This window comes from Pelobates fuscus, chromosome 10 (assembly GCF_036172605.1).
Source record: "Pelobates fuscus isolate aPelFus1 chromosome 10, aPelFus1.pri, whole genome shotgun sequence".
Lineage (NCBI taxonomy): Eukaryota > Metazoa > Chordata > Amphibia > Anura > Pelobatidae > Pelobates > Pelobates fuscus.
The window spans coordinates 78178876-78194460 of NC_086326.1; the positions used below are offsets into that span (position 1 = coordinate 78178876).

Here is a 15585-nt window from a genome sequence, read left to right on the forward strand (position 1 = left end):
TTAATCTCTTAATTACATCTAAATAAATATTAAATCTAGGTTTTATATTAGAATATAACTCGAACTTAACCTGTCAGGAGACATTGCAGTGGGACCATGCCAGCAAAATTCCCATCAGCCCTACATGATGAGTTTATGTTCTATTTAATACAATTTTAAATTCTCTCAGATCAACTATACAAACTAGACATGTGCAATTAGTTTCGGTCAGAATTAAAATTCAGCTGAATTTCAGGTAATTCGGATATTCGGGTGCTTCCGAATGTCTGAATAGTTGAAGTGCCAAAGTGCCGAATTGCTGAAGTCCCGAAGTGCCGAATTTACCGAATTTCCAAAGTGTAGTAGTGCCGAAGTGCCGAATTGCTGAAGTGCCGAAGTGCCGAATTGCTGAAGTGCCGAAGTTCCGAGGTGTCAAAGTGCCGAAGTTCCGAAGCACAGTATTGCCTAAGTACTAATATACTTACCCAGTAAAAGAAGAAGAATGTTACACTGTATACAATTTCAAATAAAAAGTATACAAACATAGCCAGGATTCAGCTGTAAGCATTTGCAACACTTACAACAATCAAGTAACACACATTCATATAAAATGTAAGTTTCTTGGCCAGTCAGTGTAATGACAGGAGTGTCAGTAGATAACACCCTAATTCCCACGGTATTAGGGAGCTATCTACTAAAAGGCTGAAAGACCTAAATTGGTCTTTCAGCCAAATTTACTAATACTAAGTAAAGATTACTTAGTATTAGTAAATCATGCCCCTACTCGATATACCGCTGTGTAATTTGACTCATCACACTCTGATTGGTGGATTAAGTAACCAATCAGAGAGTTATGAGTCAAATTACACAGCGTGGGAAAATTCCAAATAACTTTCCCACGCTGTGTAAAATGACACAGAGCACTCTGATTGGTGGATTTCAAACCAACCAATCAGAGTGCTGTGACAGGTAAATGTAGAGACTTACCTGTCAGTCTCTTCATTTACCTGTCAGAGCACTCTGACTGGATGGCTTAATCCCACCAATCAGAGTGTCCTGAGCCTAATTGCAGGGTGGGGCAAGGCTTTATAAGCCTTCCCCCGCCCTGCAGAGCTCAGTCTGCGCGGAGCCCTCGAAGGGTGAAGATGGATTATTTTTTTTTGCGCTTTTTTTTTTTTTTATTGCTGCGTCGGTTATTATGGATATTTATTTGGACTTTTTGGGGGCTGAAAAAAGAAGATTTTAGAAGAAAGAAAACATTGAATGGTAAGTCTATTTTTATTTTTAAAGGTACTTAGTTAAATGGTCCCCCCTCATTATTTTTATGGTGAGGGGGGTAGGTAGGGGTTTATTTTTTGGTGGGAGGGGGTGACTAGGGGTTTGGGGACCCCTAGTCACCTGGGGGGGAGGGGGGGTTAAATTTTCATTTAGGGCCCCCACCCACCGCTCAGGGGTGGGGGCCAGGGGGGAGGACATTAGGTCCCCCCACCTTATTCTTGTTTAGGGCCCCCACCCACTGCTCCGGGGTGGGGGCCAGGGGGGAGGACAATAGGTCCCCCCCATTTTTATTTAGGGCCCCCACCCACCGCTCAGGGGTGGGGGCCAGGGGGGAGGACATTAGGTCCCACCCCCAATTTGTATTTCGGGCCCCCACCCACCGCTTAGGGGTGCGGGCCAGGGGGGAGGACAATAGGTCCCCCCCTTATTCTTGCTTAGGCCCCCACCCACCGCTCAGGGGTGGGGGCCAGGGGAGAGGACATTAGGTCCCCCCCTTATTCTTGTTTAGGGCCCCCACCCATCGCTCAGGTGTGGGGGCCAGGGGGAGGACATTAGGTTCCCCCATTTGCATTTAGGGCCCCCACCCATTGCTCAGGGGTGGGGGGCAGGGGGGAGGACATTAGGTGTCCCCCCCCTTATTCTTGTTAAGGGCCCCCAACCACCGCTCAGGGGTGGGGGCCATGGGGGAGGACATTAGTTCCACCCCAATTTTTATTTAGGGCCCCCACCGCCGCTCAGGTATTGCGAGTAGGGGCACAATTTACTAATACTAAGTAATTTTTACTTAGTATTAGTAAATTTGGCTGAAAGACCAATTTAGGTCTTCCAGCTTTTTGGTAGATAACTCCCTAATACCGTGGGAATTAGGGAGTTATCTACCAAGCGGCTGCAACAAAAGTCCCGAAATGCCGAAGTTCCGAAGTTTCCGAGGTGCCGAAGTTCCGACGTTTCCGAAGTGCCGAAGTTCCGAAGTTGCCGAACCTCCGAAGTGCCGAAGTTCCAAAGTGTCGAAATGCCAAATTGCCAAAGTCCCGAATTGATGAAGTCCTGAATTTCGGAATGCCGATCCAAGTCGAATATTTTCCTCATGCACATGCCTAATACAAACACAGTCTGGAGTTCAAGGGATAATATGTCATAGTTTCAGCAGAGAGGCCGACATTAGCTTCATGATTTGTTGTCACTCTAGCTGTATCTGCAGGCCCGCCAATTATCCCGGTTTTGGTAGGACAGTCCTGATTTTGGGGTCCTGTCCCACCTTTATGATTTAGTTCCCAGGTTGGGACATCAGGGAATGATTCCTCGGGGCAGCACAGCACGAGTGCATCATTAGACGCACTTAAGCTGTGCACAGGTACTAGGACTTTGCTAAGAGTGCTTCAGGTGCGCTGCAGGTTGAGGTCTTCAATCATTAATGGTGACACCTGTGTAGTAAGTTGCGTCATTTATGACTACGCTCCTCCTCAGGCACACCCACACATCCTGATCTCATACCTCCCAGATGCACCTCTTGGGTGGGGAGAAGGATAACCAACACATGGGGATCAGGCCACAAGGCAAACTACGTTGTTGCAGAACTTAATTTCCTATTATGTTTAGCCAGCAAGCCAGCTATGATTACTGTCCCTTTATTTCAGTTGCAGTCAGGGCTGCCATCAGAAATTTTGGGGCCCCTGACAAAGCACAAGGTCTGGGCCCCCCCCCCCCCTCCCGGGCCCGCCCACGCCCTACCTAGTTCGCTGCCAATGATGCAGGACTGAATGTGGTGTGTATGGTGGAAGTAAATTAGAATGTGTGTAATGGATGTAGTGTTTGTGTGTATTAGATACTGTTTGTGCAGTGAATGCAGAGTTTGTGTTTGTGTAGCGGATGCAGTGTGTATAGTGAACATAGAGTGTGTGTTGAGTAGTGGATGTAGTGTGTGTTTGTGTAGTGGATGTAGTGTTTGTATGTACTATATGAAATGTGTTTAGTGGATGCAGTGTCTGTAGTGGATGTAGTGTGTGTATTAGACACAGTGTCTGTGTATAGTGAATGCAGAGTGTTTCAATTTATGGTGGATGTAGTGTGTGTACTGTGAATACAGGATGTTTGTGTAGTGGATGCTGTGTGTACAGTTAATGCAGAGTGTATGTTAGTGTAGTGAATGCAGAGTGTGTGTCAGTATAGTGAATCCATAGTGTGTGCATAGTTTAGTGAATGCAGAGTGTGTGTTAGTGTGTAATAAATGCAGAGTGTGTGTTAGGGTGTAATAAATGCAGAGTGTGTGTTAGGGTGTAGTGAATGCAGAGTGTGTCAGTGTAATGAATGTAGTGTGTGTAAATTTGTATTGAATGCAGAGTGTGTGTTAATGTGTAGCGGATGCAGAGTGTGTGTTAATGTGTAGCGGATGCAGAGTGTGTGTTAGTGTAGTGAATGCAGAGTGTTAATGTGTAGTGAATGCAGAGAGTGTGTTAGTGTGTAGCGGATGCAGAGTGTGTGTTAGTGTAGTGAATGCAGAGTGTGTGTCAGTATAGTGGATGCAGTGAGTGTGTTAGTGTGTAGTGTATGCAGAGTGCATGTTGTATTAGTGAATGCAGTGTGTGTATTGTATTAGTGTATGCAGTGTGTGTGTGTTAGTGTATGCAGTGTGTGTGTGTTAGTGTATGCAGTGTGTGTGTGTTGTATTTGTGTATGCAGTGTGTGTTGTGTCAGTGTTTGCAGAGTGTGTGTTGTGTCAGTGTTTGCAGAGTGTGTCTTGTGTCAGTGTATGCAGAGTGTGTCTTGTGTCAGTGTATGCAGAGTGTGTCTTGTGTCAGTGTATGCAGAGTGTGTTGTATTAGTGTATGCAGTGTGTGTTGTGTTAGTGTATGCAGAGTGTGTGTTGTGTCAGTGTATGCAGTGTGTGTGTTGTGTCAGTGTATGCAGTGTGTGTGTTGTGTCAGTGTATGCAGTGTGTGTGTGCAGGGACTGGACCCGCTTGCTTGGGCCCCCTGGGCCCTGCCGCCGTCGCCCCTCACTCCCTGGTATGCAATCACGGCATCCATCCCAATGCAGTGGCGGCATTAAATAGAATGAATTTTATTGGGACACCCAATTGCAAGATTGGACTAAAGGTAGAACCCCATCTGTCGTGCAACTCTAACAATGCTTTGACAGGTGGGGCTCTACCAATTTCCCATGCTTGCCGGGTTGTATTTAGCACTGTTTTGTGTGTTTGAATGTAAGCATGTGTTTGTATGAAGTATGTTTGTGTTAATGTGTTTGTATGTGGTACTGGAGTTTGAATGCAAGTGTGCATTTATGTGTAGTGTTTGTTTTTGAATGTAGGAGTGTGCTTGTATGTAGTGTTGAAGTTTGAATGGAGGGGTGTATTTGTATATAAAGCTGCGGCTCAGATGCACAGGTACATACTCTGACACACAAGCAGATACACAGATACATACACTGACTACATACAGATAAGCAGGCACATACACTGACAGACATACTGACACACAGGTACATATATTGACACACACAGACACATACACTGGTAGACGTACTGACAGACACACACAGGCTTATATACAGACATACTGACACACACACTGATCAACATACTGACACACATACACTGACAGAAATACTGACACCCACACACAGGCACATACACTGACCGAGATACTGACACACACATACACACTGACAGACACACTGACACCCATATACACTGAGAAATACTGACACACATCCAGGCACATATACTGACACACACAGACACATACAGAGACTGACACATGCATGCACATGCACTGACAGACATACTGACACACACACATAGATATACTGACACACACACAAATATTTTGACACACAGACAGACCTACTGACACACACAGATATATTGACACACAGACAAACAGACATACTGACACACAGACAAACAGACATACTGACACACAGACAAACAGACATATACAGACACACAGACAGATATATTGACACACAGACAAACAGACATACTGACACACAGACATACTGACACACATGTAAAATGTACATTTTTAAACCCACCCTCCAGTTTCCTACCTTTTGCTGGAGGGTGGATTCTATGGGGTTCCAGTGTGGTGTATGAGGATGATGGGAGTGAGGATCCCCCATCCTCACTCCCTCCCAGCCGGCTGCCGGAAAGCAAGGGGCCCGGTCGTGGGGGGGAAAGAGCGCCCGACCGGGCCCCTGCTGATACAAGCCCTCCGGGTAGCCCTAAGTGCATGGGCCACCCGGTGGGACTCAGAGGACGGGGGGAAATATTTTACATAATTTTTTTTTTTTGTATCTAATTACATGTTTCTCCCCCCTCCCTGCTTACCTTGTCCAGGGAGGGGGGAGATTCCATGATCCCTGGTGGTCCGGTGGGGGGGGCCCCGGCTCCCCTTTACCGCAGAGGGGGCCCAGGCAGCACACAGCTTCTCTTCTCTCCTCTGTTCCAATAACTCTCGCGAGACCCGCGGAGCGTTGCCATGGCAACCGGGTCTCGCGAGAGTTATTACAAGAGAGAAGAAGCTGTGTGCTGCCTGGGCCCCCTCTGCGGTAACAGGGAGCCGGGGGCCCGCGGCTGCACACATAGATAGCGATATTCGCTATCTATGTGTGCAGGGAGGGAAAGTGGGGCCCAGGACTGCCAGAGCAGTCCGGGCCCCCCAGGGCCGCCGGGCCCGTGACAACCGTCATGGTTGTCACCCCCTGATGGCGGCCCTGGTTGCAGTATAACAGCATGTGAAGTACATATTGATCAGCAGCAAAAATATACAGTTTATTTTCAATCTGAGTCAATGATAAGCCAGGAAGGGGTGGTGACAAAGGTCACACCCATGAAAGTGGGCAGACCTCGCAAAATGGTAGCATGCATGTCAGGCTGAATGATATCCTCCCTGGCTAGCCCCACTGATGGAAGTCGATCTGCAGAACGTTTCCAAAGGCCAAGCTATCTTTGCAGTTTCCAGAGTGTGTTTCTTAGCAATGAGCAATATGCTTTACTGAAATATTCTTAAAACATTTTCATTTGTAAGTTGTTGTTTTTTTTTTAAATGTATGTATCAACAGGAGACTGATTCTAATGCAAGTTCATTTAAAGGGACACTATAATCACCAGAACAATTAAAGCTTAATGTAGTTGTTCTGGTGTCTATAGTATATCCCTGCAGGACTTTCAACGTAAACACTGCATTTTCAGAGAAAAGGCATTGTTTACATTGGTGCCTCGTAACACCTCTAGTGGCTAAGATAGCTGCTAAAGGTGCTTCCTAGTCCACTGCTGCACAGTGTGGAGATGCTGCATGGAGACGCTGAATGATCCTCCACTATAAATTTGTGCTACGCTCCTTTAGTCTGGCTCTTTACTCTGCAAAAGAAAACTACTTCAATACACTCATAACCACACTCTCCCACGAACCCAAACGCCTAGTTGATGCTTTTAACTCTCTTCTTTGCCCTGTTGCACCTCCTCCCCCTACCAACTTGACAGCCACAAACTTTGCAACTCACTTCACTAAGAAGATTTATACAATCAGGGAAGAGATCTCTCATCTCTCCATCTCCTACCAATTTTTTCCCCAACCACACTCCCTCCGCTGTCCTATGCTCATTTGCACCCGCTACAGCAGAAGAGGTTTCTGCTCTGCTCCAATCCTCCCGCCCCACCATCTGTTTCCTTGATCCTATTCCCTCGTATTTCATCCGCACTTTGTCTCCCCTTGCTCTACCTCTCACTAAAATTCTAAATCTCTCCCTCTCCTCTGGCATATTTCCTCTACCCTTCAAAAATGCAGCTGTAACCCCGATTCTAAAAAAGCCCAACCTTAACCCTAATTCCTTGTCCAACCACCGCCCTTCTCCTTGAATTTACTGTTGCTTTTGAAACTGTTGATCATCTACAGTTTCTTCTCATTCTCCGTAATCTCGGTCTACGAGATACCGCTCTCTCCCAGTGCTCGTTCAGTGTTTCTTCCTCTGGCTCTGCTTCTTCTCCCCAACCCCTCTCTGTTGGTGTTCCCCAAGGGTCTGTCCTTGGTCCCCTATTGTTCTCAATCTATACTGCCTCCCTTGGTAAACTCATCAGCTCCTTCGGCTTCCAGTATAATTTCTAAGCGGATGACATGCAAATTTACCTGTCCACCCCTGATTTCTCATCAACCCTCTTGACTCGTGTCTCTGACTGCCTCTCTGCTATTTCCAACTGGATGGCTGCTTATCTCCTTAAACTGAACCTGTCCAAAATACAGCTTCTGGTCTTCCCTTCCTCAAGTGTTGCTACTTCCTTATCTGTTTGCCTCCAAGTCAATGGCGCTACCATCAGTTCTACCTCACAGGCTCCCTGCCTAGGTGTTCTCTTTGATTCTGACCTCTCTTTCACCCCTAATGTCCAATCAATTGCAAAATCCTGCCGTTTCCATCTCAAAAACTTAGCACCCATCCGTCCCTATTTAACACCTGATATGGCTAAGGTGCTTGTCCATGCCTCTGCCCTCTCTCATCTTGACTACTGTTATCCACTTCTCAGTGGTCTTACGTGTTCCTAACTTGCCCCATTACAGTCTATAATGAATACGGTGGCGAGGCTCTTCTTCCTGTCCGTCCGCACGTCTCCCCCCTCTGTCAGTTCCTACATTGGCTTCCTGTAAGACATAGGGCTCAATTTAAGATCCTGGTACTGGTTAACAAATCTAAAAATGCTGCTCCGACATATCTTCACTAATACACAAATATGTGCCGTCTAGGCCCCTACGCTCTGCCGAAGACCTACGTCTAACCTCTGTTCGTACTACTACCTCTGATGCTTGCCTTAAAGACTTTTCTAGGGCTGCACCATTCCTATGGAACGCCCTTCACCTCTCTGTTAGACTTTTACCTAGTCTCCACTCCTTCAAAAAATCTTTGAAAACTTACTTCTTCAGGAAAGCATATCAATTAAACTGTCAAGCGCTTAACCTCCACGCACTCGGATTCCTCTCCTGCAACTGTCCTCAAAATAACACTAAATGCTCAGTGAATACTATCCTAGCAACCTACCTTTCTACCCTACCCTTACCTTTTGTGTCAGTATAACCCACTCCCTCTAGCATGTAAGCTCATTGAGCAGAACACTCAATCCCTCTGTTCCTGTGTGTCCAACTCGTCTGGTTACAAATACGTGTCTGTTAGTCCACACATTGTACGGCGCTACAGAACTTTTTGGCGCTTTATAAATAATAATAATATGACCAATATCACCATTGGCTCATTTAAAGACCAGATTAGACTGACTGGATTCACATTGAATTCGACAGTTCTCATGTTTAGGTATCAATCTTACCTTAAGTTCTAATGAGAACATCAAGTCTGGGATATAAAGTAAATATGCGAAGGGCAGACTTTGCTCATACAATCTGTACAGAAGAGCCGATTCCTTATTTGTGAAAGTAGTTACATTTCAGACAGTATTTGACTGTTCTAACGGTTTAGAACACTTGCAGTTTCAAATACCAACAACTGGAGAGAGTAATATTGGGGAAAATGGTAAAAGTTAGGATATGTTGTAATCACCAGTGAAACGTACTTGCGTATTCCACTGGTTTTCGAAATTCTTAACAACGTTTCAGAACACACCACACCACGTTGATAAATAACCCTCATTGTTCAACATTTAGGGCTGTTAAATAAAATACTTATTATAATAGAGATCCAAGACGGATGGATGGATGGTCACATGGGGAGGGGCGGGGGGCTGTCCAAATAGTTGCATGTCAACTCTCACCCATTGACTGATGCTCATCTAGAGAATACCTTATAATGCTTAAGCAGAAAGGGAATGTTTAATTTAACATAAAGCAAAATGACCAGCGCAGCAGGCACACACACACACTGCATCCCACATACACTACACACCCCAAACACTGCACCCCACATACACTACACGCACCCAGACTGCACACCCCATAAACACACACTGCATCCCACATACACTACACAGCCCACCCACACTACAAGCACCCAGACTGCACACCCCATAAACACACACTGCACCCCACATACACTACACAGCCCACCCACACTACACACCCCATAAACACACACTGCACCCCACATACATTACACAGCCCACCCACACTACACGCACCCAGACTGCACACCCCATAAACACACACTGCACCCCACATACACTACACAGCCCACCCACACTACACACCCCATAAACACACACTGCACCCCACATACATTACACAGCCCACCCACACTACACGCACCCAGACTGCACACCGCATAAACACACACTGCACCCCACATACACTAGAGGTTTGTGGCACCTAGTCATCGTTTAGTTTAGTCTTACTCTTTGGGCACTATGTCCCCCAAGTTAAGTATTGAAATATTTTCTTATAACATAGGAAGTGGGGAGGACAAGGCTAGCTAGCACCCACCTCTGCCGCTATGTCTAAATATTACACCACCTGCTGTATAGACTGCACTGCACACAGCCTGTGACGTCGGATGGTGGGCGTGTCACAATACGTTTCGCCGTGCGGTGGGCGTGTCCCTGGACGTGACGCCAGAGGTGGGCGTGTGTCACGCTTGCCCTCCCACAGTCCTTTGCGACGTCCTTCACTGTCATGGCGTCCCAAGGTAGCACTCTCCATAGTAAGGTGGCCAAACTTCTGAGTCGGCGGAATGGGAAGCCCGTATTGAAACCTAACCGGCCCCTGGTGCTGGCGGACAGGGTGGCCAACCGGAAGCCGGACATGGGAGGTGGGTAACTAAAAACATGACGGAGTTTGCCATAAGAACACAGGTTTGTAATGTTTAAAAAGCAGCTCCTGCCCCCCGCTGTAGACCCTATCTTAACCCCTTCACCTCTACATTTTCAGTGACCCTATTTATTTATTTTTTTTAACTTAACATTTGATATTATAAGACAAGGAAGGACCAGTTTAAATAGATACTGTCAGTACCAGGACCACTGCAAGTTATTGTAGTTACTTCGGTGCATGGAGACCCTAGAGGTCATAGGAAAGTGTTTACATTTGTCTCTAAGGACACCTCTAGTGACTGTCTCTCAGACAGCCACTAGAGGTGCTTCCTGTTGCACTATTTGGAGGATTGATGTTAAAGGACCACTCTAGGCACCCAGACCACTTCAGCTTAATGAAGTGGTCTGGGTGCCAGGTCCCTCTAGGATTAACCCTTTTTTTTTTATAAACATAGAAAATCACAGTGAGAGCACGCAAGCGTCCATAGGAAAGCATTGTAAATGCTTTCCTATGAGACCGGCTGAATGCGCGCGCAGCTCTTGCCGCGCATTCAGCCGAAAGGGAGGATCGGAGGCGGAGAGGAGGAGGAAGAGGAGGAGAGCTCCCCACCCGGCGCTGGAACAAAGGTAAGTTTTTACCCCTTCCTCACCATCCAGCCCGGTGGGAGGGGGTCCCTGAGGGTGGGGGCACCCTTAGGGCACTATAGTGCCAAGAAAACAAGTATGTTTTCCTGGCACTATAGTGGTCCTTTAATGCTTGGTCCTGAATATGTCAAATGCTCCCCATAGAGCTAGACTGTAAATTACAGCTGTTCTAAGACGACTCACTGAGGTTGTAAATGAAGCAGCAAACCAGTAAATGGGTCACTTCATTTTTGACTGCATGTGTCAATCTCCTTCCTGTTGTGCATGCTTGCTCCTTATGTAAAACGGAATGTTTTCTCTTCTTACTGGGATGTGCAATGAACATTCTTGATCTGAGGCTCTAAACCAGGCTTCCCCATACTCCGGCTCTCCAGATGTTGCTGAACTACAACTCCCTTGATTCTCAGCCTATCTATTTCATTCATAGAATCATGGGAGTTGTAGTAAAGCAACATCTGGAGGGCCGGAGTTTGGGGAAGCCTGCTCTAAACTGTGTTAAAGAAATGTAGTGTTGGTTATACAATCACATTGAAGTGCCTCTTGTGGATGTCAGTATGATGGCGAGTAAAGACATGTTTAACTTTTCAAGGTAAACATTGTCCTTTCTGCTAACGACAAAGTTTTTTGCCACTTTGTTGAGATGAACTGGTCTGGAAGACTTTAGTGGTCCTTTGAACAGTGAACAGACTGATATAAATATCAGTATAAGCAATGCTGCGCACGCGCATTAGACCTCCCCATAGGAAAGCATTGAATAATGCTTTCCTATGGGGATTTCAGCAACGCTGGAGGTCCTCACAGTAGACAGCCATTAGAGGAGGACTTAACCCTGCAAGGTAAATATTGCAGTTTATGAAAACTGCAATAGTTACACTTGCAGGGTTAAGGGTAGTGGGAGTTGGCACCCAGACCACTCCAATGGGCAGAAGAGGTCTGGGTGCCTGGAGTGTCCCTTTAATGCAAGGTGTGGTGTGGATAGATTTTTTGTTTGTTTTTCCTTCCGATAGATTTTGAAATTGTTTATGTAATGTATAAGGAAGGTTGCATTGGCAAATAGACAATCCCTCCTTTAATTTAGAGAACAGTTAAAATAGTGTTCTTTATTTTACAGAGGCAAGTTGCATAACTGAAATGTCTGTAATGATGGCTTGTTGGAAACAGAATACGTTCAACGATGTTCCTTGTTCCCAAGAAATTGGTGCTTTCTTTAACTGTGTGAAAAAAGCAGAGGTAAAACTTATTTTATAAACACAGTGTACAAATGAAATTTGACTCTCTATAAAATGTATTTTTTGCACGGCAGAAACATAATCATATTTATTGATATTCTAAGTATTGCATGTTAGAATAAATGGGACTGTGTACCCAGACCACTTCAATGAGCTGTCCTATAGCCTATCCATGCAGTCTTTTCAGTGTTAACACTGTCTTTTCTGAGATGGGCGGTAAACTAAACACTGTCTCACACACTCACAAATGATTTGTTTTAATTCAATTTACGTCTACCCAACCTCTATACCTTTTGGGAGGGCTAGAGTGGATCCTTTCTATGGGGTCCAGTGTGGCTTCTGTCCTCTTTAAGCTGCTCTTGCTCTGTTCCCATGCGCATAGTTTTGTGATTCCTGGAGTGACGAGGCGCGTGCGAGGGAGCAGAGTGGGAAGATTACAGCTCCTTCAGTCGCCCACCTCGGCTGAAAAGGCCAGCCTTATAGAAATTAGTGGGTCCTGGTGTGTTCAGTACTGCTGAAAAGGTTTTCAGAGAAGTTAATGGAACCATTTCTTCTGTATTACACATTTTAGCTGTTTCCTCATATAATTAAAGCACTGCACACATTCTAGTCAAAGCCATATTTAACCAGGATCTTTTCTACAGAGTAACTGGATTATTTATAAAATGTGAATTGCAATTGTTGGGCCACGAAAGCTGAAGTGAAAATATAGTTGACTTCTGCTATTTTGGTATAAAATGTACTTTGGATTCCTGACCATTCACAATTCACAATTCATTTTTTTTTTTTTTATTATTATTTTTTATATATATATATATATATATATATATATATAGTGAAAAAATACCGGCACTCCAAGGTTTTCCAAATAAAAATCTTCTTTATTCTGATAAGTACATCAACGTTTCAGATCCACTAAGGAGCTTTCATCAGGACACAATGTCCTGATGAAAGCTCCTTAGTGGAGCTGAAACGTTGATGTACTTATCAGAATAAAGAAGATTTTTATTTGGAAAACCTTGGAGTGCCGGTATTTTTTCACTTTTTATATTATCTAGCAACCAGAGCACCAGGTATTTACTACTTTGATTGGAGTGCAGGGGTTAAATATTTTTTTATATATATATCCTTCATATGTATTTATATAGTCATGTGTAGTATTTCTTTAAAAGAACACTATAGATAAAGAATAGGTACTCACATTTTTTTCACTCGCCATGTTGGTTTCGTCAAACACGTCCTACCTCTTTGGCCGAGATCATCAATGTTGATGATCTCATTCAATCCAGTGCTTATCCATAGGAAATCATTGGGAGGTTAGTGAGCATGTGCGACAAAATTCAGTGCTGCTCCAATCGGATGATCTCCTGAGACCGTCTGACTAAAAAAAATGTTTGCGTTTTTTTACCTCTTTTTTTTTTTTTTTTCCACACGGATGTGCCTTTCCTGGCTGTTATTGAAAGCCACTATGGGAGGAGGGCTTGACAAAGCATTGGATTTGTGAGCGTGTACAGCCCACGAGGTGCCTGGCTGCCTGAGAGCGGCGCCGGGGGGGCTACTGGATGCCAGTGAAAGCTGATCCACTCTAGTTCTCCCAAACGTGTTGCAGTATTTTGACTATCTCAGCCAAACCCTGTAGGAAAGCTTTGGGAGACGCATGCGCTGCAAAACGTCACGCTGCACAATCAATTTATCCTCCTAGAGATGCATTGAATCAATGCATCCCTATGTAGAGCATTAAGGTAGATTCTGCACACTACAGCACTGACCCAGAAAGCACCTCTAGAAGCTGTCTGAGTGACTGTCACTAGTTACTTGTCAGCAATGTAGACACTGCCTTTTGTCTGAAAAGTCAGTGTTTACATTGAAAAGCAGCAGGATATAGATTTCAGAACTAAGCTGTAGTGGTTCTGGTTCCTAACTTTTTTAGCTGGCTCCTAGATTCCAAGAAAATCTGTCAAGCCCTGCACTAGAGGCAGCTTAACCCTACAATGTAGACCCTTCCATTCCTGCAGGACATAATACGATTGTGAGATGTTAAAGGAACACTCCAAACATCTAAAGCAGTTTAGCTTGCTGAAGTGCTTTTATGTGCGAAGAGTGTGTTCTTTTTTTTTTTTTTTTTTTTTTTTTTTATATTACAAAAAGTGCAAATTTCAATATGCACTTTTTATAAATTAAGATTTTTACATCTCCTTGCTGTCCTTGCAATCAGACAACAGGTCCTGTTACTTCCTGGTTGTTTAGCTCAGAGAGGCTAAACTCAAAAGGAAGACTGTTGCTCAGAGCCCCTTGCAAAAGCTTTACAATGAGCTGCTTCGGAAGTCTGTGATTGGACAGCCACGGAAAGTCTGGTCTGGGAAAGAATGAGAGGTCTTGGGAAGGCTGCAGACAAGAGTTTTGCAGCTTTTGCAAGCCGTTTTTAGATTATCTAAAAACAAAAATGCATATTTTCAATGGGGGTGTATCCTCTACACATTATTACCCTCTCCCTTCGATGTTTAAATATGTTTTTACTTTATGTCGTTGATATTTTATGTTCTGTTTAACCCCTTTTAGTTGCATTGTGGTTGCCTATATCTCTATCTACGTGATAACCAGTTATGTTATAAAATAAACTTGGTGATCCATTCTATTGTAGTATAACATAACCTTAATCTACTGTAAACAACTTCTTTAGGTTCTGCCTACTATTGTATTTATATCTATGGGCATTGTGGTGGGGAAGGCAGAGTTGCTGCCCTAAGCTGTTTCTTGGGGCCTGACTCTTTCTGTTTTAACCCACCACGACCAAATTAACGGGCAATGCAGGGTCCTGGGCATAGTCGGCTATTCAGAACTACTTATCTATAGTGTGCAGGAAATGGGTTAAAACGCATAAAGTTCTACCAAACATTTCCATTCAGATATACAGAATATTTAAAATATGCATTATATACTAGTCTTCATGGCAAGTAAATGTTTATTTTTGAGTTTTATTCCACAAATAATTTTCTTTTTTTTTTTAATTTTAATCTTTGTGCAGGCTAATAGAAAGTCTGGACTTAACCAAGAACTCCAAACCGGAAGACTACCACCGAAACAACTAAACCAATTACTGAAGCGGTTTCCAAACAAGAGCCATGAGATCTAGATATTTTACTTGTAGCTCCAGTTGACTTTTCATTCTTTAAAGAAAGATTTAATAATGCGCCTTTTTAACATTGATCATCATGTTTAAGGACGCTTGCCACAAGTGGGACGATAATTGTTTCCAACTTCAGTGACCTGTTATTTTTTTTTTATTTTTATGCCATTTATATCCAGCAGGGTGCATCAGGGCCTGTTCTTATATCAGGAATGTAAGAAACACCATGAAAAAGACTTCCTTTCAGTAAAAAAACACACACGGAAAACAAATCACACTTGTTTTTTATTTTATTTTTTTAGAGCAGTTTGTGAATATTGTTAAGCACGCTGACTAATTTTGAAAATGGGAGTTTATATATATTTGTCTCAACTTGGAGATTATATCATGAAAGCATATTTATATTTAAACCGTTATTTGTAAATATAAACAAAGTATATTTTATCGAGAGCAGGAAGCTCCTGCTCTGGAGTTAGCTGATTGCTCTGTCAGAGCTTCCCTGTGGTCTGCTGAGCACTGCTTCCTGCCTCCACTTCTTCCAACAGAGAGCTTCTGGCTCTCTGAGCTAAGCCTTGCCATGCAGG

At 44.1% G+C, this 15585-nt stretch overlaps 1 protein-coding gene across 1 annotated transcript; it reads left to right on the forward strand.

Moving 5' to 3' along the window:
• Nucleotides 1-9817: 9817 nt before the first annotated feature.
• CHCHD1 (coiled-coil-helix-coiled-coil-helix domain containing 1) lies at nucleotides 9818-15259 on the forward strand. Its single transcript, XM_063433990.1, has 3 exons — nucleotides 9818-9999; nucleotides 11757-11875; nucleotides 14900-15259. Exons 1-3 carry the CDS (start codon nucleotides 9864-9866, stop codon nucleotides 15005-15007), a joined length of 363 nt encoding a protein of 120 aa, XP_063290060.1. The 5' UTR covers nucleotides 9818-9863; the 3' UTR covers nucleotides 15008-15259.
• The last annotated feature ends 326 nt before the right edge of the window (nucleotides 15260-15585 follow it).